We start from the raw sequence: 25,955 nt of genomic DNA on the forward strand, positions 1-25,955 counted from the left end.
TCTCGCTTTTTCTCTTTGCTTTCCTACCAGCATAAATTTGCTCTTTACAGAAGGATGACTACGTGCGAAGGCTGAAGTTAAATGACTAAGATAAAATGCTAACTTCCTTTACAAGCCCTCCTTGAATAGAGGGGATAAAAGGAGAAGCAGTCAGAAAGAGGGATGGTCTTTAAAATTCCATGGACATTTTCTCAGTGACTATATTTCAAGATGTCAGTCCTGAAAGGTAGGGCGGGGGTAGGATACTTCTATCATTGTTAATAACAGTGTACTGGCTAACACAGAAGTTACAGCTGGAGAGGCCTCCGCAGATTTCCTTGTGAACCTCAATGTGACTGAATTTCTGTTGGCCTCTGGCTGAGCCCAAGATTACAGCACTGGCTCTTGGCTTGCCTTGTTTACCAACAAGAGGGCAACAGCCTTGGGTTATCAGACTGAGGGCTGGTGGCCAATCCTGGCAGGCCTGCACCGGACCATTTATTCAGAGAATGTCTCTAGAGGTTTACCACGAGAGAAGACTTACTTTTTCTGAGTCATATGGTGTGTACACAGCTATGTGGCATGTACCCAGCCCAGTCACTGATATTTTGATGATCAGATAAGTGATCTGTGATCGCTGTACAGGCAGATATCTGAATGAAAGGAATGACTTTGGTTTCTTATGTGGGTCAAGTTTCAGTCACTTAACACTGACATCTATATTCAACAATTGCTGAATATAGATGTTTATATATATAAATCTAAAGAAAAATAAAGAGAAGAAAAAAAAATAAATGAGATGGATATGATGAAGGGAGTTACCACCTACTTATCCTCGATCATTTCGAGTCTCACCTGAAGGCCAGACCAGAACAGAGCAAGGGCAGCACTGACCCCACAGGCTAGCTTTCCGCTTACCAAATGCTTCGGAAAGAATGCTATGGTGCTCAAATGTCTCAGTCCTTTCCAGTTTATACTAGCTGAATCCTGGAAGAGGGAGAAGTCTTCTGCACCACCAGATCCACAGAACCACAGATCGCCAATGCCACTGAATCAACCCTTGCACTGAATTCTTGCGCTGAAGTCTTCCACACCTTGCACAAGCAATCATCAGCTAACTAACCACTGACTGAAAACTTCCCAGGACAGCAAATCTACTGCCTTATAAGGTCATTGTTCCACCACTAGGAACCTAAACTCTAGGAGGTCTTTACCTTGTGCCCAAATACATTTGCTGTCTGAGAAGTCAACTTACTGTTTTCAGTTCTGTTGTCTGACACAACTCAGGGTGGATGTGGTATCTTTTTTTGTCCTGAGATCTATCAACTATGTGAAGCTAGTTACCAACCATCTTATTAATCCTCTTTCAGTCCAAAGAAACTTCTAGTTTTTCCATATACATATGCCCATAGCTAATGAACCATGTTGTCTTCAAGAGGTAATTTCATAAGAATATGAGGCTTGTGACAGCATGCATATATATATATATATATTCGCTACTATTATTTTAAATCTTGGCTTTCATTAAGACGCAAATGGGTTTGATACATGGAATGACCCCATGGAGTGACAGCACAAGCTTACCAGTCAAAATCAGCCTCTGTGCAGACACAGGGTTCAGATTCCATAGCTCCTGCATACTTCCCTTGCATACACTTACGCTCTGATTTTCGTTTCTTGTATATCCTTTTTGCTCCCATGATGCATGCTTCCCCCTGTAAGGAGACAAAGGATCCCAGGCAGTTGGGGACAAAGCTCGGACCCTCCCCGCTCCACATCAAGACACTCGGGGAGAGGTACCCAAGCCTTAGTGTAATCTGGACACAGGTCGTCTGCTTTGTGCTAACAGCATTTTACTTTTTTTTTTTTTTTAACAGCATTTTACTTTTGATGTCTAGAACCCCAGTGTAGAATGCAACTGTAAAGACAATTCTAAGAAACTTGGAGGGTGTGTCAAAAAACATCGTTAACTCATCATGTATTTGACAAACCTTTGCTTGGCAAGGTATGAGACTCCATGCTACAAGGGACACACAGACAGCTCAGACTCAGCTTTTAACAAATAAAGGTACTGCCGACAAATCTATGGTAATTAAGTTCAATTCTTCTATAATAAAAGATTTATGCACCTGGTCATTTACGAGCTTATGAAAGAAGAGTATTGCTAAGAAATATAAAGATCCATTTTGCCTCAATTTATTGTGCCTCTGCCCACATGACTTTATAGCACGGATTTTATGTCCATCTACCAGGCAAGTGAGAGAACTAAACTCAGTGTTTCTCTACAAAATAAATAAAAGCTTTGAATACCACAGTGCCTGTGGATCCCAAAGGGGAAAATAACAGCAATGTAAATGAGCAGTGATTTTATTGTTGAGTCTCCAAAAAAGAGTATAGGATTTTGGCGGATGCAGCCCGAGCTGTCAAACACAGCTATGCGTCTGAAGGACAGCAAAGAGTTTTGTCCTTTGAGCAAATTCCTTTTAATTGGCTCCATCTCATAGACACATCTAGATGTAAATATATTCCAGCTGACCCTTGAGCAATGCGGGAGTTACAGGTTTTAACCCTCTCACACAGTCAAAAATCCACGTATAATTTTGAATCCCCCGAAACTTAACTACTAATAGCTTACCACAGACTAGAAGCCTTCCTGACAATGTAAATAGCCAATGAACCACAGATTTTGTATGTTACATGTATTACATGCTGTATTCTTACAATAAAGTAAGCCAGAGAAAAGAAAATGGTATTAAGAAAATCATAAGGAGGAGGAGCGCCTGGGTGGCTCAGCGGGTTAAAGCCTCTGCCTCCAGCTCAGGTCATGATCCCAGGGTTCTGGGATGGAGCCCCACATCGGTCTCTCTGCTCCACAGGGAGCCTGCTTCATCTTCTCTCTCTCTCTCTCTGTCTGCCTCTCTGCCTACTTGTGATCTCTATCTGTCTAATAAATAAATAAAGTCTTAAAAAAAAAAAGAAAATCATAAGGAGGATAAAAATATTTAGAGCACTGGACTACATTTATTGAAAAAAAATGTGCATGTAAGTGGACCTGTGCAGTTCAAACCCATGTGGTTGAAGGATCCAGTTGTACTTAGTCTAAGTTTGGGGATACAATGTGTTACTGCTTGACTATAGTGATGGCTATGCAGGGGGACCTGCTGTCTCTCCTTGGAGGAACCTGCAGAATGACTTCCACATTGGAAATCAAAGGAGAGATGCTTTCAGCTACAAGCTGATCAGTTGAGGACCCAGAATGAAGGAACGCTTCCTACTAATGATTCTGCGTCTTTGTACTTTGAGTGCCTTGGAAGGAGGCAAGAAGCACCACCTAATCCCAGGGAATCACAGGGTGACAGGGAAGGATTGGACTGGCACCGCCTACCGAGGGTAATTTTATTATTTTATGTCTCCGTTTGCATTGCTCGATAAAACTGAAGACCCTCTCCTCACCCCTGCCCCTACCCTGCGCCCACACGACATGCTCAGATAAATTCTGTTTGGATCCGCATGCTGAGTTGGTATTTCATTTTGAGTTGTAAATCTAAGCCAAGCACATTTGAATTTTATCTCATTATATCCTAGTACAATAAAAAAAGAAATTATTTCACAACAAGCCATAAGTGTTGAGTTTGTTCACTGTTGTGGAACACAAAACATGTAAGAAATCAGTCGATGTAGCTTTAGATGAAGCCGGAGAGGTAAGCTGTGGCCGTGAGGACCCCAATTCCTACACCTGCACGACAGACACCCCATGCCCTCCACCAGGACTGCCCCTCAGCTCGGCCCCCCCTACCTGGCTGTGCAGCTGCCAGGGTCTGTAGTCTTCCTCGGCACACCGTCGGTCAAAAATGGACTTGTAGTCCACCTTGACCAGCTGCCATTCGGAGCGGTGGCTGAAGTGTCCAAACACGCTACAGGGTTCGCAATGAGAAAAATAATCACAATCAGAGCAATGCCAGTCGCTAGCCTGTGCTGGGGGTTTACCGCGAGCTTAGCCCAACACTCAACACTCTACACTGAGCAGATCACTTAATCCCCAAAACACAGTGATGGGGAGGGTGACTGTTACTGGCTCTGAATCACCCATGGGTAATCTGAGGCTCAGAGCGCTTCGCTAACGTGCAAAAAAGAAAGTCAAATCACTAAGAACCCGTCCAGTCAGAGCCCAGAACTCGGGTGGAGTCTGACGAAAAACTCACTTCTGCCTATTTACCACAAGAATGGCTGATAAGAAAAAAAAAACAGTTAAGGAAACGATCACAAGTGCTGACTTCGATGTGGTCCACCAGGATTACACACCTAGGTTCTCCTGCTAAGGTCCGTGGTTTCCACGGTTTTTGTGCTATTTCACTGTCCTGCCTGTCCCTGGGGAGAGTGGCAGGAGGGCCTGGTAGTGAGAACTGCGTCCGGCACTCTGCATTCTCTCCTTACTCAGACAAACTCAGGTATCTAGTCACCAGTCAGAGCCAACTGTGGAGAAAAGCCACAAAGTAGCCTTTCCAGTCAGCTCTTTTTCATCTGCATTCTGCAAATATGAAAACCGGATAAGAGGGGTGCCTGGGTGGCTCAGTTGGTGAATAGTCGGCCTTTGGCTTAGGTCATGACACCAGGGTCCTGGGATCAAGTTCTGCATCAGAGTCCCTGATTCTCCCCCTGTCTCTCATGAATAAATAAATAAAATACTGAAAAAAAAAAAAAAAAAAAGATAACTGAATAAAGGGCAAATTATGGAACAAACAGCTCATCTGGCTCTGTGTTTGGTGAGCAAAAGCACAGCTAAGAGGCATACTAAATTTTTGTTGCTCTTTTCTATCATTAAAAGAAGGAACAAAAAATTAGAAAAAATTAGAAATCGTTCCAACTATTCATTGTTTTTTAAATTTTAATTGATGACAGGGTTGACTACTTTAAAACTTCTGTTTTCCATGTCCAATTTTTAGGGGATGAAAAAAAACAACAACAAAAAACCCTTCACAGTTTCATATTACAAATTCAACGTTCGTGTTTTGAAACCCTTAAGCAGGCAAGTCATTAATCAAGTCTTTCACAAATTAATGATCATCGCTTTCCAGACAAGAATGAGTGCAAATACAATTTCACAAGAACAGATTGTTCTCACGGTTTTTCTAATATAACCTCACAAGTGGGTTCGGTAAAGAGCCAGGAAAAAAGAAAATCCTTTGTCGGGTTTTGATCAAGCTGTATTCTGTCTTAAAGTGAAATCATTCTTAAATGCCTGTGATTTTCTGTATATTCAGTTTATTATTAAAGTTTTAAATTTATAGTTTTATTTTCTTTTGAAACAATCACGTCTCATTTCCCCAGGCCCATTCAGTATAGGAAGAAATAAGTTGTGTCCTCTTGCTGCCAGCGCTCAGTGCGGGTGTCCTAATTATTAAAGAGCCAAGAAAATGGGCACCCACATTTTTCTTTCCCTTTTGCTGAGAAACAGTGAAGTGAGATGTACTGACCTTGCTGGCAATTTCAAATCTAACAGCAGTGAGTAGGCTTTGCTAAAAACAATAGGTTTCCTGGGGGCACCTGGGTGGCTCAGTCCATTTGATGTCTGAATCTCAGTGTTGACTTAGGGCGAGATCTCATGGTTGTGAGATCGAGCCCCACACGGGGCTCTGTGCATGGCATGAGATCTGCTTCGATTCTCTGCCTCTTCCCGCCACCACCCTCAGCCCCCCGCCCGGCTCATGCTCTCTTGCTCTCTCAAATAAATGAATGAATCAAATCTTTAAAAAGAAAACAAAACACAACATGTTCCTGGATTTATATTATGATTAGAAGACATGATACTTTTCCACTTACGTCATAATTAGAGTCTCCTCCCCAGGCTCTCCCAGAACCCCATCCACAAAAAGTGGAATAGATGTGAAACTGTACTTGCTCCAAGATCTCCCTTCATCAAAACTCAACCTAATGAAAGAAAAAAAATAATAGGCATCAGATCTCAAAAGGAAAAAAAAAAAAAAAAAAAGTCCTTTCAGAGGAAAGATACTATCAGCCAGGAGAGAATACATTTTAAAAGTACCCGGGGCACTGTCAAAGTGAGCCTTTTATATGAATAAGTATTCTTAATTACATCAGAAGGTAGAAATACCGTTAGCCAAGCAATCTGGGACCCAGATGTGTTATAACAGCTATAAGGGGAGAGCTGTACGAAATGGGAATAATAATGTCTTTGATAGAATTTTTTTTTAATTTGGATATTTTATTAGGTCTTAGATCTCAATGTGACCCTCTCCCAAACCTCACTGCAATCTAGCAGCAGGCTTTACTGGTGATTCTGAGGAGCAATGGCCTTATGAGACCTACTTAGAGGGACTTGAACCAGCTGCCTCTAAGTGAGCAAATCCTGAGCAGCTTCCCTCCTACTCTGTTACGAATCCGAGCTGACTCATGGAGGAGGGGTACAGAAGGACTGGCTCCTGAGAGCAAGAGAGGTCTGCATCCCTGCTGTTTGCACGGGATGGTTCCTCGGCTCTGCCTTTCTCTGTGGATGTCTCCCCCGCCCAGGCTAAGCCTCTGTTTCTCTTATTTCGGCAGCTTTCCCGTAGGTCTCCAAAGTAACTAAGACCAGAGGGAAAATCATGCTTTTGGTTTTGAACAAGCTTGCCAGTGGAGAGAGCCCCTTTCAAAAACACAGATGAAGGAACCTTCTAGAAAGCATTCTGGAAGGGAGGGCTTGCACATCCCTCTGTGTGAGACCTCCAGGAAGAGCTGTGGTTTGTCACCCCATCCCACCACCCCCGCCAAAGGAAACCAAGGAAGGAGGAGCAGGGGAAAGAGACAGGGAGAGATGTGCCCCGAATTGCTGATCTCTGTGCAGACACACAAAATGAATACACGTTAAGCTACTCTTAACTTCTGCCCATTGTACCCGACAGGCCACTGTACGCGGGAGTGCCCTGAAGCAATAAGGTAGGTACTAAGAGGGAGGGCACTGACATATGTGAAAACCACCATGCAACTAACTCCTCTCTCAGGGGCAGAATCAGTCTCAATCTTCCTCTCTCTCTCTCCTTTCTCCCTTTCCTCCTTCTTCTAGGAAACTGCAGGCAATCATCTTATTTTAATAGAGTAAAGCTATAAATTATGTTCTAGTAGACACTGATGTTTTTCTGCCAACACAGTCCCCATCCGACATCCAACCCGTCAGCTGGGCTTAGCGGGATGGGGCCATCCAGTCATGACCCATGCCTTTACCAGAGATGTCGAATCGGGAGCGACGTGTGCTTCATAGCCACCAGGACTCCACCTTGGTCCAGATATAAAACACTGTGTTCCTCTTCAAAGATCTGCAAGAGGGAAACACAGCCACATGGACACACGCCACATCCACACATGCCCAGAGTTCAGAGCACGAGTCTTCCTCTGAGGAGATAAATCCCTCCCATGAGAGAACAGGGTTTCCCAAAATCTTTGGAGAGACAGCTATAGTCAGTGCTTCCCAAGGGGGACCACACGTACCACTGGAGTTATACGAAATGCTTTTAGGTGCGCCACAAAAGAATTCTGAAGAATTAAGAGTTATGTGTTCATATTTATAATCCCATCTCTTTGTGGTAAATTCTGTTGATTCCCACAGATGACGATGTCAGAATACTGGGTAACCATCTTATTGTACAACATCTTTAGAAGGAAGAAAGCTTAGAGATACCTTACTCCAACATTCTCATTTTGACAGGTTTAGAGAGATGGGATCTGTCTAAGGCCAGGCGTAGAGTAACTCACGGGGCTGCGACCTGCGGCGTTACTGTACCCTTTCCAGAATGTAATTACTTCAAAGTGTCCAAGTACTACAAAAGAAAGCCGTTCTTGTTCAATTCATAGATTCACTACCAAGCCTAATGTAGTTCTGATCAAAATGGAATCAACTTGGGGTACATGTGTCCTTTAGGTTTTTCACCGAATGTGCAGAAATCAACTTGAAGTCAAGTGGAGAGGGGCTGCAAACAATTTCTGTGCCCTCTCCATACGAGACGTGTACTGTTTTCTCATAATTGTGTTGTTGGTATTGCCTTGTCTGTGGCTACACTACAGACATAATTATTTTCCCTCTTGTTTATCTCTTCTACCTAAAAGATATCCCAGGACTACAGATGTAGAGAGCTCTCTGCTTGGTTTGGGTGCTGGAAGCAACAAAATGGGATCCTGGCTCTTGAACTGTTCGCCAGAGGCAGCTTCATAGTCCAAGTTCCTACATGCCCCAAGATCAAACAGCCCTGGGGTTTAAGCAACTTAAGCAAATATCCTTCCTGCCTCACTCTTCTCAAACCACGTGAATCACATGGAGGATCTACGAAGGGTCTGAGGCTAGGAAATGGTAATTGGACCATGGCATGGACATCTCGGTCTAAAATTTAAAGCAGAGTATTCTCATTTCTGTGTGATTACCTGTGCATTAGGTTTCAATTTATGGTGCTAGTTATTGTATGATAATTAAACGTCAGCAGGTTATTAAAATATATTTATTGAAGTGTAACAACCATGCATTAGACACATATCTTGTTATGATTGCTAAACCTCATTAAATGCTTGTTTTATAAGCTATGGGTATCTAATTTTCATTTAGAATATAGAGAGGAAGCATTTAAGCTAAACACGTTGGTTTAAAGTGATTCCATTTCTACGTTTCCCAACTTATGCACCCTGATGGTTATTACTCTGTCTTCTGCACATGAAATTTAAACATTTCAGACCACCACCTGGGTAATGGCTGTTTCTGTATTACTGCATTCCTCTCTAGTCTGACTCCAAGGCAAGGGGGATTTATGGTGGCAACTGAGTGTTGGGGATAGAATCCACCCTCCAGGCTCCGTGTTCCTATATAATAACCCCTTGGGGATCCTGGTTTTTTTTTGTGGAAAAAAAATTCAGTCAGCTCCAATTTGGTCTCATTGTAACTTACAAACTTTCTTACATAGAGGCTCTGAAAAAAGGGTCATTTTTATTGAATGACCAAAAAAAATCACATTGCATAATTATTTGCTAAACTCAAAGACTTATTTAAGATTCTCATAAAACAAAAAAGGAAATAAACACATTGACAAGCTTTAGGATCTACATAGAGCCAAAGGAGTTCCCAGAATTTAACCAAGTTGAACAATGTTTATATGTCATTTAAAATGCAGCAACTCAACCCAGGATGTCTTCTTACCTGCCTCCAGGTGTTCCCTGCGTCTGACGAGACAAACATGCTGATGTCGCTGTCTGATAATTCAGAACCTATATTACCTAGAGAAAGCATGTCACCATCAGTGAAAGGAGCTGCTTGCAAAAGCTAACAATAGGCTCTACTGGCCACCTATGCTGCCTGAGACAGACTGAGACTGTCAACATTGTACGTGAGCAAGGGTTTCTTAGCACAGTTTCTCCAGGGTCAGTTGTTTGGGTGACTTCCAAAATATTTTCGCTTGCTTATTAAGTTCCCAGCACAGATATCTAGCTTCTAAAATAAATACAATTTGCAACAGCAAGCCCACCAGGCAAGCTTCTTACCTGAAGCCACTATGATGCTGGGCGCTGTGTCTCGGCTGGCAATGATCCCTGATGTGTAGGGATTCTCAGAGACTTTAAGGTGAAGGTGTAGTGAACAATAGGGCTGAGAAGAGGAGAAATGAGGGTCATAAAGACATGTAATCTAAACCATCACTTAAAGTCCAGATTCAAAGGATCCATGCATTCATCCACCCAACCCATCTAGCCGTTCATTCATGTACCCGTCTCCTATTCCACAGGTATCTGGTGTCCACTAAGTATAAGACAGGTGCCAAACTGGGGAAGGAGGGAGCATCTTCATGTTAGGTCTGATCTACTGCCTTGATTGCCATTTGGCCATTCAACAAATATCTTAGTGCTCTATCTGTAAGGCACTAGGCGTAGCTTATGAAAGACTTACATTGACTAACATTTGGTCTCTGCCATTATATGGTACTTAATTTAAGATTTTTCTATTGACTACCATCAAGAGAGACTAGCATAACAGCCATAAGATCAGTAAGGAAGAAACATGAAGTTCTAGAGGCTGACATGACTGTGTGTCCAACTTTGGATAAGGAAAGGCTTCAAGGAGAAAATGGCGCCTGAGCAAAGATGCGTAAGGTAGGGATTGCAGGTGAGATGTTCAGGAAGATAAAGAACATTTCAGGCCCGAGCAATACCAATAACAAAGAAAAGAAGTAGAAGAGTTTAGCCAGGTAAGACAGAGGAGGAAAAATGGGGTAGAAAAATCAGGTAAAAAGATTTGCTCAGGGGTGCCTGGGTGGCTCAGTGTGTTAAAGCCTCTGCCTTCGGCTCAGGTCATGATCCCAGGGTCCTGGGATCGAGCCCCGCATCGGGCTCTCTGCTCAGCAGGGAGCCTGCTTCTACCCCCCTCTCTCTACCTGCCTCTCTGCCTACTTGTGATCTCTGCCTGTCAAATAAATAAATAAAATCTTAAAAAAAAAAAAAAAAGGATTTGCTCAAGCTGGGGGGGATCTGAAGAAGTCAGCTGGTATCTCTTGGCCACCGCCCATTGGAGACATCAGTCTTGGTTGTCCAGAAGGTGCAGAAAGACATCTGAAACTCATCTAACGTCTACCAGGAAATCAAAGCAATATCCACGTAAGGGTGTGATCAGAATCTGTATTAGTCAATATAAAAGTCATGCCTGTAGACAAAATGCACTAGTAATAACAATTCAAATGAAAATTTGAGGGACTTTTTAATCTGTGTGTAAAAATCTCGATCAAATTCTCTGATTAAGATACCAACAGTTTTCAAATACAGGATAATAAATCTTACATGAATTTCATTTAAAACAGTTCTAGGACTGAGTTGTCAAAAACTACAAGTTTGTATCTGAACCTGCATTTCTTTTCATCTCTCAAAAAGATTATTTTCTAATCTTATCGACTTGAGTTTTTGGAATTACCAATGTATCTCTGTTATTACTTTCATTCTGCTCTGTAAGTCTCAGCCAGCAGATATTCAAAGAGCTACAGAGATATGATTAAATTTATATGGGATAAAGTCAATGAAAAACTAAAAATGAAGCAGAGGGATGAAAGCGGCCAAAATACTGGTGAAGTCAAACAGTGGATCCCCAACAGGGCCTTTCCTCCCTGCAAGACAGAGTAAACTCTCCAGGGACAATGATCGTTATAAGTGATGGGTTTTGCCTAAAAATGACATGGAAGGGTTTCCGAAAAAAGGCATTCTTACTTTACAACGTTTCATGAGAGTAAGGAAGACTGCCCCTCTAAAAAGAATATTTTGGACCCAGAGGTTTGGTTTCCTCTTGCCCGAGAAGACTATGAGAACAGGTAAATAAGTCAAGCAGAGAGAGTCGGTTATCATACGGTTTCACTTATTTGTGGAGCATAACAAATAGCATGGAGGACAAGGGGAGTTAGAGAGGAGAAGGGAGTTGGGGGAAATTGGAAGGGGAGGTGAACCATGAGAGACTATGGACTCTGAAAAACAATCTGAGGGTTTTGAAGGGGTGGGGGGTGGGAGGCTGGGGTACCAGGTGGTGGGTATTAGGGAGGGCACGGATTGCATGGAGCACTGGGTGTGGTGCAAAAATAAGGAATACAGTTATGCTGAAAATAAAAAATAAACTTTAAAAAAAAAAAAAAAGAACAGGTAGTGTTGTCTGCTGGACACGTTCCCGGACAGGGCTGTGCCGCGCTGATGTTAAGACAGAGTAAAGCAGAGACGGTAAACTGCACCTCCATGAAAGTTTTCCTGACAGCTGTAGCCTATCACGATCTCCCCTTCTCGGATTGACAACAGTTTATTTGACCATGTGCAATCTCATATTAGCTATGCGAGGTATGTACAGTTTTATCTTCCTAAGAGAGAAACACTACGAATAAAGAGAAAACGTCAAATACCACCCTTGGGAGTCTTCTGTGGAACCTGGCCTAGCATCTAAAAGAGACAGCCAATAGATGCTCGAAGAATCAAACAATGCCTTATACGAGGGACCACCTGAAAGGCCTTTGTTGAACATCTCACTCAGAACAAGGCCAGAAGTACATTGGGCCGAGTGGAAACCACATTGTCAAATTAATGTTGAGCATCTCCATGGCATTCCAAAAAGTCCAGAACTCCTAGGGGATTAGCTGGGTCTCATGGGCTTCCTGGAGGGTCCCTTGTGTCGCCCAACAGAGCAGAACACCCGCAGCTAAGGGAGCACCCAGTCTGCCATGCTGAGCCAGATACTTGTCACGTACTTCATCACCCAGCAGTCCAGAAGATTCCGAAACTCAGACGCCATCTGACCTGATCAAGGATTATTTGACATAGGGCATCTGCTGTTACAAAGGAAAGAGGGCGATTTCATTCGGCCATCTCGTCCTTGCTCTGTTGTTAGGGCTCTCAGAGGCTCGAGATAAATTAATTTGAGAAGAAAAGACACCAGTTCAGGCCGTAGCAACAACGTTAGAAGTGCTCTTTTTGGTGCACTTTTTTTCTCCACTCTCACATTTGCAGTACTGGATTGCCCCCAGCTGGTATGAGGAGAATATTCGTGGCTTTTTTTCCCCCGCCTCCTTCCATTTTTTCCATTTTTTCAAGGAAGTTACATAGTCTCCATCAATGCTCAAAGAAAAACAACGTTTAGCGATTCATTTTTACTTTTTTTTAAGTTGAACTTTTGTACCTGACCAGCTTGGGACATCCGTCAGAGTCAAGTCATCAACAATTAATGGAGAGGTTTATTATAATGGCTATCAAGCCCCTGCCAAATCCTGCAGGACACAGGACAAGGTCTCTGATTGTTAGGCACATTTTGCCCAGGCAGGGGACACTTCGCTTACCTCTCTTTTCCTGCCTTCTCTCCAACCTTCTCACCCTCTTTTCTCCCTCTACCAACCATGTCATAAATATCTGAGCATCTTTCCAGAGTTCTCTCTAATTCAGTAGAGTCAAAGTACAGTTAGCCCCAAAGGCATCTCTCTACTCCTCTTATCTTTCCACATTAAGAAAATACGGAACTGTACACTGAGACCACCAGGACTTCGTGGCCGATTCCAGAGAATGAAGGGAGCCGCGCAGTACATGTTTGGAAATGACCCTTTGTGTCTTTCCTCACACACAGTCACGGGGCTATCACCAGCTGGTCAAGCCTAGAAGCAACTGGATCCCTCGTCTTTCATCTTTTCAAGATCAGATTTAGAGTTTGAGGATCTGAGGCCAATTAAGAGCTCTGTCCCAAGAAAAAACACTCAAAGGCAAATGCACACAGAGTTCTGTATTCAATTCCAGGGAGTTCACAGACCACTGAAACCCATTGTGGGTCTCTAGCTCCCAATGTTTTTTTGTGTTTTGTTTTTTTATTATTTTATTTTATTTTATTTTATTTTATTTTATTTTATTTTATTTTATTTTATTTTTCAGTGTTTCAAAATTCATTGTTTGTGCACCCCACCCAGTGCTTCATACAATACATGCCCTCCTTAATACCCACCACCAGGCTCACCCCAGCCCCCACCACTCTCCCCTCCAAAACCCTCAGTTTGTTTCTCAGTCCACAGTCTCTGATGGTTTGTCTCCCCCTCCAATTTCCCCCAACTCACTTCTCCTTTCCATCTCCCAATGTGCTCCATGTTGTTCTTTATGCTCTGCAAGTAAGTAAAACCATATAACTGACTCTCTCTGCTTGACTTATCTCACTCAGCATAATCTCCTCCAGTCCTGTCCATATCGATACAAAAGTTGGATATTCATTCTTTCTGATGGAGGCTTAGCACTCCATTGTGTGTGTGTGTGTGTGTGTGTGTATACCATATCTTCTTTATCCATTCAGCTCTTGAAGGGCATATACAATGGAATACTATGCAGCCATCAAAAGAAATGAAATCTTGTCATTTGCGATGACGTGGATGGAACTAGAGGGTATTAGGCTTAGTGAAATAAGTCAACCAGACAAAGACAACTATCATATGATCTCCCTGATATGAGGAAGCAGAGATGCAACGTGGGGGGTTTGAAAGGTAGGAAAAGAATAAATGAGAGAAGATGGAATCGGGAAGGAGACAAACCATAAAAGACTCAATCTTACAAAACAGGCTGAGGGTTGCTGGGGGGATGGGGGTCAGGAGAGGGTGGTGGGTTACGGACATTGGGGAGGGTATGTGCTATGGTGAGTGCTGTGAAATGTGTAAGCCTGGCGATTCACAGACCTGTACCCCGGGGATAAAAATACATTATATGTTTATTAAAAAATTTTAAAAATAATAAAAAAATAAATTAAAAATGGAGCTTCCCTATGAAGCTGCAATTATACTACTGGGTATTTATCCTAAAGATACAGTTGTAGTGAGAAGAAGGACCATCTGTACCCCAATGTTCATAGCGGCAATGGCCATAGTTGCCAAACTGTGGAAAGAACCAAAGTCCCAATGTTTTGCCATATTATTTTATTTTTCATTTTAACGTGAAATCCTTTGGCCATTGCTAGTGTCCAACATCTGTCTGTTGGATTTAAATGATGCATTAACTAGCTACTGTCTTCTTGCACTGTGGATGGCCAATGGAGAATTACTAACTGATAGGAGACATGCCCTCCGCCCCCAACTTGAATAAAATCAACTTTAAAAAACTGTTAGATTATTTGAGAATCAATCAGCTTCTCATTCCACTTTCTCTTTTCCCCAACCTCTGTACTAACAGCCTTTAGGTCTTGTCTTCATGGTACTCATATCCCTAGGGCTCCTAATCTGGGTATTACACTGACAAGCCAAATCACACCTTTTATAAATAATAAGGCAGCCGCTGAAGTCCTAAATAGTATCCTCCAAATCCACTCCCTGCACACACACTCCCGCTCTCTATGATCCTGAGTTGGAACTAGAAATCCTTAGATTTTTAGTAAAGAGTCAATGGCAAAGAAGAGAGAGAGCTGTGGGCCAAGAGGCTGAGTCTGGGTGCACTTTTTTCTCGTGGGGCTCAGGTACTCTCCTGGAGATTCAGTTCCACTCTGTTCCAATACCCCATGCAGAGTCACAGCCTTTGTGCAGGAGTGGGATGTGTGGTCAAGGATTTCCTGGGGAAGCTGGCTGGCTAGCTCCAGCAGAGAACTGTCTGCTGAATGCATAAAGAAGTCACAGCCTCTCTCCACAGAACACTATGCTTTCCCTGGGGACCCGAAGGATTTGTCACAGGCTCAGTTCACATCTCGCCTCTTGGGAGCCCAATCCTGAGGCTTTGGAGGCAGGTGGACCATGACCTGTAATACCCCATCTAACAGTACAATGCATTCTTCAGAGAAAAGAAATCCTAGCTGAGCCCTTTGGGCAATCAGTCTGAAAGTCCTAAAAATACAGCCTCAAATTACTCTGGATGTCTTATTTCTATAGAATGCATTTTACCAAGGACATTCCGTTTGGGGCTGTAATTCTGAACTTGTTCCACATTTGTAACAGCCCTGCTGGAAAATCGCCTTTCTAATCACTAGGCTGTGCTTTCGGTGACACTGTCACTTTCTAAGTACTCACAACCTAAAAGCACTTTTTTTTATCTCCTCTCTGCCACCCGCTCCCAAGCCTAAAGGAGGTTTTTAACGGTCCGGGTCTCCTGTAGCTCAAAGATTTTCATTCCTATTTTGTGCCTTTAGCAGATTTTTTATAAGTGATTCCAGTCCCTGCCCCACCCGCCCTTTGTCATTTCCTTTTCTCAGCCTGTTTTCTAAAACTCGATTCAAACTAACATCAAACAGGGTTAATGAGGGAGGCCAAAAGACTCCTAGGTGCCACACATCCAGAGCCCATTAATTCATCCTCACTGGATCTTAATGAGCCTACTGATTTTGCTAACTGTAGGGTCAACCTGAGCCTCTGGGCTTCAGAGAGGGGTATTGTGACAGATCCCTCCGTGTGGCTGTCAGTGGCAAGGGAAAGCTTCCACTCAAGCCCAGACGTGAAACTCCAACACCACCTGCCAATGAAGCATCGCTTTAGACGAACCACGCCCATCCCAACAACACGTGCTGAACATCCGCCACGGGGTTGATCTGTGAGCAGATGCTCTGGAGTGGCCAGGACAGCCATGGTGTCTGTACTCGTGCAGCTCCTGGTTTGGCAGGGGGAGGCAGAACAGACAACCCGCCCAGCACACGTGCTGATTTCAGAACATGAGAAGGCTCATAGGTAAGCAAGAGTTGGGCCAAGTCCCAGCTTAGGGAAAGCTGAAGAAAGCCTCTGAGATTCAGGTAATCAGGCTCGAAGCTGAAAGCCAAGAGAAAGCCACACTACAGAAATGGCATTTTAGGAGAAATAATGGTGAACACAGGGGTCTAAGACATAAAGGAGTGCAGTGAGCTAAAAGTATGGAAAGAGGTGCTGCCCTCTCCCAGCTTATGTAAGCAAGCGGAAGAGAGAACCCAGACGGCAGGAAGGAGAGCAGACAGGAGTTGGGCCCTATGAGACGTCACAATCTTTTTCTCCCCGGGTTAGAAAGTCATCAGAAACTTCACATAAAGGAGGGGCAAACATCTGAATTTTTAAAGCTCAAGTTGATCTTATTTACATAAAATGTGAGAAAAGATAAATCTAATCTGTAGTAAAGAAAAGCAGATTTGTGCTTGTCTAGGGCCAGGGGAGTGGAAACTGAGTGCAAAAGGGCACAAAAGAATTTCTGAAGGTGATGAAATGTTCTCTCTTGACTGAGGTACTGGTCCCATCGGTGTATCTACACTTGTCAAGATTCATCAAATTATTATTCTTAAAATGGGTACTTTTATGTATGGTTCATCTCAGTAAAACTGGATTACAAAAGAAAAGATCTCATTGGCTGCCGTGTGGAGAAGAGATTGCCAGGTAGAGAAGCGAGGACCAGTTGGGAGCCCGTCACTGCAGAACAGGACAGAAATGAAGGTGGCTGGGATTAGGACCGTCCCAGTGGAGATGGGTAAGCAAGCTGACACCGCTTTTATATTTTGGAGGCACAGCGTTAAGACCTCCTCCGTGGGTGGGTGGCTCAACTGGTTAAATGTCTGCCTTCAGTCCACGTCACGATCTCAGGGTCCTGGGTCCCAAGGTGGGCTCTGTGCTCAGTGGGGAGTCAACTTCTCCATCTCCCTTTTTCTCTCTTCCTGCTCATGCTCTCTCTCTCTATCTCAAATAAATAAATACGATCTTTAAAAAAAAAAAAATGCTTCCTAACACTGGGCTGGAGGCGGAGCAGGAAGTGCTGCACTAAGTGCTTTGTGTCAGAGGCATTTGTCAGGACCTGTTTGCGATGCCGGAGGGATGACAGACAAAGCCTCTGTAGGTGCTACAGTTAGTTCTCTCTCATGGGCACTGAATCTCCAAAGTACATGGTAGGATGTAGGACTGCACTGAGGCACTGGGCATCCCAAGCTTCTCTGGCTAAACACCATGATACCCCAACTTGAAAGCACAAAACGAGGAAGGTAGCTCTGTGGTGTTTTTTTTTTTTTTTTTTTTTTTAATGCTACAAAACAGTGCCTTATCCAGAGGAGGCATTCAATAACTGCCACATTTCCTTACTTTGTCACCAGCTTTTTGCACTTAGAATAACAACGGGCTTTTCTCCCCCCTGTAAGTTGCCAGTAATAAGGGTGGAAGCTGAGTGGGAGGCTGAATTTTAGACTGCTTCCCTGATGCACACGGACAACTGTGATATTCTTTGCAACTAATAAGGTCAAGCCATGGCTGCTGGCATCTTCTCGAGTTAGGAGGGTGACCTGCCTACAGCGGTGTGAGATGAGCCCGCAAAGGGACTGTTCAGACTTTCTGGGACACAGCAAGTTGAGCGTGGGTAACATCAGAGTCAGAATTGTATGAAGACTGTGAACACTGATGTGTGTGTGTGTGTGTGTCTGTGTGTGTATACACAACCAAACCCTTCATACTAAAATGAAGAAGTCTCCCCTCTAGGTTTACATACTGATCTCTCCTTTATTATAAACTGTTTCACAGAAATGAGCACTTAAGTACACTTTTTTGTAATTAATCTCTCCCTACTCCTGCCTTCATTATTTACTCCTGTGTCCAGCACGGGGCACCACCAGAGCTACTATGAGGAGTGAGATGTGGCCCTACAATCTCTTATTTATCATTCTAGTCTCTTCAAGGTGACTGTAAACTCCTTGAAGTCAAGACTCAACCCCGATCCCCGTCTTGGACATCTTCATGTAATCATATCTATACATATATATATCAACCATGCTGATCTGTCTACTCAGTGTCCAAATGCAGACAACTAAAAGAAATTCATACTTCAGAGGAGGGATCAGTAAACCTTTTTTTTTAAGAGCCAGATAATAAACGCTGTAGGCTTTATATACCATACAGTCCCTGCCGTAAGTACTTTATTCTGCCATAGAGAGCAAAAGCAAGTCAGTCTGTAACTAAACAAGACTGAGTTCTAGTAAAGGTTTATGTAGAAAAACAAGTGGTGGGCCATATTGGCCTGACAGGCCATATAGTTTACCAACCCCAGCTTTACGGAATGAGACTCAGATGAACCAAATATTTACAAAGGGTACCAGTGAGGGTTTAAATCCGTAGTTCTTACCCTAGTTTGAGGTACAAACTCCCCTCAAAATATGACTAAATACCTTTGCTGGAAAACACATCTACAAAAATCTTTAGTTCATCAATTCTACAGCTGAATTGATGCATCATTGGCTATATAACAAGCCATTCATGGGAAAGGAAGGGTGTCTATCCTCACCATACATGGAAACTATCACTCTCCCTAAAACTGTAATTTGAGGTCCTCCACAGACCTTTGGTCACAACTCAGAATCCTTGATGTCAGCAAGGAATCCACTCATGCCCTCTTATGTCATGGGCCCACACAAAAATCAGCACAGGGACTCTTTTCCACACACCCTGCCTTCCCGCCCAGCCCTGTCCCTTTTTGTTCACCGACTGAACAACGAGCCCTGCAACCATCTTCATCTGCTTGTATATCATCCGCTTCCAGCCCTCCACTGTGCGGAACATTCTTCTCCAATGTGAAAACTTACCAGTAAGCAGTGCACAGGGTCCCCCCTTAGATCCGTGTCCGGCGCCTGCAGCAAACGCCAGTCTCGGCCTTTGTTGTACGTGATGAAAGTCTTCACTTGGTTGTCAATCTTCTTGTTAGCCAAGAACATTCCCTTTATCCCTGCTACCTGGGAAAAATTGACATGGCTGAAAAGTACATCAATTTGAGGTAGGATGTATTTATTTACTTTTAAAAAAAGAAGTGACGGTCAAATTCAGCTAGAAGCACGTGGAGAAAAGAGAGGGTGAGGATGAGGAAAAGGGAAGTAATGCTTAACTATAATGATTCCCTGAACTGTGGCACAGAAGAGCAATACATCTTTGCCCCTAATGGTATGGCGGTGGTAGTATTATTTTGATGGAAGCTTCTTACTTCCTCTAAGGTAGGTTGGTGGTAGCTCGCAGTCTCCTGGAGTTACAATCTGATGCTTTCAGTTCTGCTGCTCGGTATATGATACGTAAATATGGTGACTTTAATTTGATGTTAGGCGTAGTACCATAGCTTAAAGACTGGATCTCATTTAATCTTTGTAGCAATCCTTTTGGCTAAGTATAACTTATTCGTTTTCACACATGAGGAAACCCAGTCTCATCCAGGTAAAGTGATTTGTCCAAGGTCATGCTGCCGAAGGTCACACAGAGAGTAAGCGGCAGACCTGAAATTTTAACTCCGAACTGATAGCTTCACAGACCGTGCTCTTAACAGCTCTCCAAGTCACTGAGCTGTGTACAGATTGGGGCAATCGGCAAAGTTCAGTTTAAAGCTCAGGATCCAATTGCTATTGTTCCCCCCCTTTTTTGTTCTCTAAAAAGATGGCTCTATTAAGCCGCTGAAATACACTGAACAACAGAGAACAGCTTTTGATAAAATAAAAATAAACACACACACACACACACACACACACACACACACACCCAGAGCTTTTAAACCTAAAGCAGCAGTGGTTTCCCGAAGTTGTGAAGTCATCCCCACCTCCATTGCTATCATGCCTGCTCCCACTATAAATGGTCCTTCTTCATTACTTGGCTCTGACGATATGATTGCCTTCTCTCTTATACACTTGAGGAAAAATACTCAAATTGCTAAGTTGGTAAAGCCACGTGATCACGAATCCTGAGTTGCACACCATATTTTTCAAGCACCTTCAAGTGTATTCAATGCATTCATACCCACTTCACCCTATTTGGAATTGTGACAACCCAGGAAGACTGAGGGCCGGGGACAGCAGGGTCTGAATATGTGCAACAGCGCAGGTCATCCCATGTAATGCTCACGGGAACCGTGAGATAGAATTACCAGCAGCCGCATTTTGAAGATAAGGAAAACAGAAACTTGGACTGAGTGGCTTTGTGGAGCTCAGATAGGGAGTAAGTGGACAAGCTAATAAGCATATGTGAACCCACTTATCTCAGGCGCTTTACAGGAGAATATGAAAATCTTTAAGCAGAAGAGGGAAAAAATAGCATGAATCCGTGCCATTCACCCAGGACTCTGCACAACGCTTTATACACTGAACCGCTTCTATTCACTACAAACCTGTCTCACAGCTATAGCCCAGATTCTATGGACGAAGAAACCGATGCGTAGACCAAACTTCATTGCTGACGATAACAGAGAGCTGGAGTTCACACTCAAATCCATCTGACGTACAGTGTGCTTTTACAAACACAGCTCTGAATTTCTCAACACGAAGAGGCTGGGTTTCGAGCAACAGAATATGTACATGTTACCTTGGCTTCTGACACAGTCAAGCCTCATTCGTTTGTACCTGCCAATGCGGCATATGGGATAATTTAGAGTTGGGCCAACTTCGTATTCCTTTGGAACGACAAGTTTGTTAAGCAGATAAATACTACTTAGGAAAACAAGCCTCATTTTGGGCAATCGACAGCAAGCAGATAGTTTCTTATGCATTGTTGATCCGCGACAAATGTGGGAGACATAAATTCCAGGAGCAGGGCACTTCCCGGTGCTGGTGTGTTAATTACCGACAGTCGTCAATTACTCACTCTCCCAGCTCCATAAGGACTGCCCACCAGGGAACCCCATAGTGGTTTTGCATATGTTCCAGAGGCTGTTACATATTTAAATATGACTAAACTGCCAGTTCTTTAAAAATGAAATTTCGTGAATCAGAATTTTCACAAGTCACGCTCCTTTCCTCTCCATAGCGTCCTCCTCCATGAGAAACAATGCTGCCTTAACCGCTCGACACTCGAGGTTACAGTCAGTACAGAGAGAATGAAATGATTACCTATTCCTGTCGTTTCATTGCCCATTTTCCTTCCTGCCCTCGCCCTCTTTTGGCGAGAGTGTCAGAGCAGGGTTCTACGTGTTTAGGAACAGGTTCATTTGATTTGCAGAAGCGGTGACTTTATTGGCCCCCGACTGCTTGGCATTATCAAATGCCACTTGAGTGGAGAGCTATGCTTTGTAATTCATCTTTGGCAGCCTGGCCTTCTGGTTTATCTTGAGGAATAAAAACCTGCCAAAGCAGAGGTAATCCGGGACAACAGGGGATGGAGCTGGAGTGGCTCTGCTTACTCTCTTCTTGTGGCCAACGCGCTTAATCTGTGAAAATCCCATTTGTCGTGTCTTTTTACTTTTCTTGCCTTCGTCGGCCCTGCCGAGATGGTCACCCTGACGTTTCGGTTTCTGGTACCATTCACTGCTCGTTTTGCTCTAAGCCCAAGTAGTCCGTCTTTGTGGGTGTCTTGGTGCCCCTCTAGGCATAAGGCACCTTCCTAAAGTGCTCTTTTGTGAGGTTTCAGCTTCTATTTCTTGGAACCTCTAGCCTCTTACTTTGGATGTCACTTTGGAAATTAAGGAAGCAGTGTCAGTGCCCAGAATACGGATTGTGTGTGTACTTGTGTGTATATGCATGTGCATATGTGTGTATAAGGTCTGGGGTTCCATTCAGGATAGGGAGGACAGGTTTATGTTGCCAGACAACTTCAGTGTTCATAGCATGTGTTTATTTGTGTGGCATGGGTGGCGCTGAGGGTTGGCGCAGGATGGGGAAAAGTACTACCCGCGATGAAGACATGCCTTCCCGTGAACACAGTTTCTGACGAGGATATTCCTGTGGGAATGACACATCACACATCATGGATTCTGTCTTCCTTTGGGGGAAAGACCTGCTACCTTACTTACCTTTCTGAATTCCGCTCAAAAATGCTGAGTGAGTTGAGAAGCTACTTATGTTTCTTTGTGGCTCATGGGGGAGTGTGATACCGGAAGTCTCAAAGGTAATTAGTTATTATTTCTTATTCTCTGATCTCCTAGGGGCCAAAACGCCATTTTGATTAGGCTTTAAATAAGAACTGCTACAGCTCAAACCTCAGGCCATCACAAAGCCCATCTGCACACTTACTGTGCCGCCGGGTGATAGCGTCAGGGCGCTGCTCTCCTTCTCCTATCTCACTCCGCTGGTTCATACAGGCTATCTCCCACCTCCTTGGATAACACATTGATATGTCTCTACCTGCCCACTCCCTTGGTTTTTTGTATGGCACGTCTAGATGGTTCTAGTCTAGCCCAATCTTTCATTCACGGGCTCCACACAGAGGCTAAACTGGGAAGACCCGTGAACAAGACTTACTGCTGGTTTCTGACTCTACTGCCCATTGGGAGATGACCCCTCCCGCCCTCTTGGTCTCAGACTTCAACTACAAATGCAAGGTGTCAAAATCTGAAGAGAATAAAAATTATGAATCAACAAGCGGGGCAAGAAAGAGAACGTATCTGTGACCATGATTGCTTTGCGCTTTGGACATAAGCTGTTTTTCTGCTCCAAAGAGAGGGTTGCAGCCAGGAGAAACATATACTCAGAGGGAGAAAGTCCAGGGGTGACTTTGTAATCAAGGAGCCCGCTCCCCACCAAAATGCCCAAGTTTCTTTTCTTCCCTACTGACTTAACCAGGCAGCACTCCTCTCCTAAGGAGAGAGTAGCCTTAAGTATAATTAGCACATTCTGCGTCCTTTAAGAAATAAGCCCGGGAAGGGAGAGCATTTTTCTTCTCTACCTCCTACGCTGGATTGTACGAGGCACCCTTCCCCAAGAAATCAAGGTCTAAGCGCATCAGCACAACTGTTGAGCTTTCTCTTTCAAAGAGGCGGCACTCGTCCGTGCAGAAGACACAGCATGTGCCAACGAACAAGCACGGCTCGTCGGTATGTCTTCCTCATGCTGCCCACTGTGCTCAGTCATGCACACATTCTGTGCGTCCCAAATTTGCCAGCCAGGTGGCTTCACTCCCAACACGACCCTTTCCACTTGGCTGGGGTGAACTGTCATTGTCCATTAAGCCAAAGCGCTCTTCATCATCATTAATTAATATTCCCTTCCCAGAGGAGGGAGGATATTTTCCAAAGCTGTCAGACCCCCCTCTCATCATCCACACCAGACGAAAACACCAGGAATCACGCGTCTCAGACACATTCATCCTGTCTCCTTTGCTCTGGCGGCCATCAGGCATGCTGTCTTCTGTTTCCTATCCCACGTGATGCCACTGGGGCATTTGTGCTATTCAGGGATGACAGAATTTTAGGACGCTTGTTTCTAGGCGTCTCTTACGGAAACACATCCACCGGACAAAACTGGGAGGCAGAACAACAGCACTGCCTGAATTTAGCTATAACTGCGGACTCAGGACCTGGGTCAGAAGGAGGTGAAAAGGTCCAGAGCTATCATTTGTGGAGTCTGCTTCTGTTGGCTTTTTCCCAAGACTGTTTTCTTTTGCTTGTCTGCTTTCCTCTACTTCTAGGTAAAGTCTAATACTGCTTATCCTACCCTTCAATGACTTTCAGTCTAAGGGTTATGGCTGGGCCACAATCAAATACAAGTGCAAATCCTTCCAGAGACACAAATAGTCTGTTAAAAGTTCTGCATACTCTAGGACTCACATCCTAATTCTCCCACTTAGCTAGCTTCGTAATCTTGCAAAAATGATAGCATTTTCTGCCTCCATTTACCTATGTTTAAAGTGGAAGTAATGATAGTCGCAGCATCATAAAATTAATATATGGAATGAATGAAATAATTATGGAAGGTTCTTTACACAGTGCCTGGCATATACTGGCACCTGAAATATTATCTGTTGTTATTATGACCTTTCATGGACAAAATCACTATTCAGCATTTTTGCTCTGTGTCCAACTTTGCCGCCATGACTCTTCTGAGTGTGGTTCATGGTGGTCAACTGACACTGAAGGAGAATTCTGGTATTTCAATGATTAAACTATGCAAGATGGTCACCCAACATTCTGTCCCCAATAGTTCCCTATGTCATCACATGCATACATGTATCTCCAGGGCAGAGAGAGCCACATTTATTATAAGGTTCCAATGTGTGTATGTGAACAAAATTATTGAATTTAAGAGAAATGTGCTTCCTTCTGCATTTCCCACACAGACTCATCAACAGTGCATATCCTTGACCCGCAGACTCAAACTGTTACACATTATCAGTTTGCCTTTGCTAAAATACCTTAAAGAACACACAAGAATGGCAGGTCATTGACATGGAGAAACATACAAGCAAAAAACTCACACCATCCTCCTCAGTCACCCCCAAATGTGAGCAGCCGTGCACTCCATATAGTCTATCTTTGTCACCCCTACTTCATATGTCGCTCATCTCTGCTCCTTATTAATTCATTTATGGATTTTCTTACTTTTCATTTATCTCTAAGCACTCATCGTTCATCGCAATTCTACTGGGAAATTCATGCTGGCTGGTTTGCAGCTTCCTGCTAGCCAGAACAATCAGATTTAAGGAACATTTGCGCCAGGTTCCATGTCAGCCAATATTCTTTCTATCTAGGTAATCAGCAGATACGGCACCACCGTTCTGATCACATCAATTTCAATTCAAGTTGCTGCGAACTGTCAGGCTAATAAAACCAAAGACTCTTCCTCCCAGGCCCCAGGATGCAGAACACCTTTACATAATGCAGTCACACCACTGCTCACAGTGATGATAATAAGAGTCAGCAGTTTCCCTATGGACAGGCAACCATGAGAGAGACACAAAAGGGAAACACAAGGATTAACCAAGAAATGATCTGCCATGTCCAGAAGTCACCGTTTCCTCTTCTCGTTGCATACCTTTTAGCAATATCTGGATTCAGAAAACACTTCATGAAAACGGGTGTAAATCACTGAACACTGCAAACTCGTTCCTGTCCAAATCTGTCATCTTTTCCGTCATCAAGGGACCAATTAGAATGGTCTCTGTTTTGGCAGAAAACACAATTTATCCCAGAAAAAAAAAAAAAAAAAGTCTTCCACAATGCTCGAAAAGAGGGAGAAGTTAAACAGAAATGAAAAAATGCAACCCAAAAATGAGAAAATGTTTTTGGAAGAACAAGGACAAAGTCAAGGCCAGGGAAGCAAACTGGGTGACCGATCTGAGGCAGCTTTGACTTCTTATCAGACTCTTGAAGCTAGATATTTCCATGGCAAGTGCTGGAATCAGCCATGAAAATGCATGGCATTTCAACAAAACACACTTACAATTTAAATGTTTGCATGACATTTACAAATAAGGAAAGAAATGTGGCAATTTATACTTGTTTATAGGAAGATGACTGGTTGGTGTTAAGCAACATCCTATGGCCGTGCTAAGAGCAATATGGGAAGAAACAAGGATCCGAAAGTGTTGGATATTTAAACAACGTGGGCAGATTTTAAGAGTGGTAAGAACAGAACATCGTATTGGGGCTTAATCTCATTGGAATATAATATTAGTTATGCTATCTATAATTTGTTGAGCATTGATAGATTTTTTGCACTGTTCATAGTATATACAGTAAGAAGATTAATTTAGTAATCCCCAGAAATTCTATTAAGTAGGTACCATGTTATATAGCTCCATATTTTAAATAAGAAAACTGAGGCTTGGAAGTTCTTGGCTTTTCCTCTAGAATTCATACATGTGGTGTAGCTAGGATTTAAA

At 43.4% G+C, this 25,955-nt stretch overlaps 1 protein-coding gene across 4 annotated transcripts in view; it reads right to left on the reverse strand.

The window, feature by feature from the left end:
- The window catches only part of SORCS1 (sortilin related VPS10 domain containing receptor 1), a 505,841-nt gene that overhangs the window by 83,951 nt on the left and 395,935 nt on the right, over nucleotides 1-25,955 (reverse strand). For all 4 annotated transcript variants that reach the window (XM_082714247.1, XM_082714246.1, XM_082714244.1 and 1 more), the window contains exons 10-16: nucleotides 18,977-19,123; nucleotides 9,493-9,595; nucleotides 9,152-9,228; nucleotides 7,198-7,289; nucleotides 5,800-5,907; nucleotides 3,776-3,893; nucleotides 1,564-1,694 (exon numbers count right to left, since the gene is read on the reverse strand). In XM_082714247.1, coding sequence (XP_082570373.1) covers nucleotides 1,564-1,694; nucleotides 3,776-3,893; nucleotides 5,800-5,907; nucleotides 7,198-7,289; nucleotides 9,152-9,228; nucleotides 9,493-9,595; nucleotides 18,977-19,123 — 776 coding nt within the window. The remainder of the gene's footprint in view (nucleotides 1-1,563; nucleotides 1,695-3,775; nucleotides 3,894-5,799; nucleotides 5,908-7,197; nucleotides 7,290-9,151; nucleotides 9,229-9,492; nucleotides 9,596-18,976; nucleotides 19,124-25,955) is intronic.

The sequence above is a fragment of the Mustela nivalis genome, assembly GCF_964662115.1.
Source record: "Mustela nivalis genome assembly, chromosome: 2".
Classification (NCBI taxonomy): domain Eukaryota; kingdom Metazoa; phylum Chordata; class Mammalia; order Carnivora; family Mustelidae; genus Mustela; species Mustela nivalis.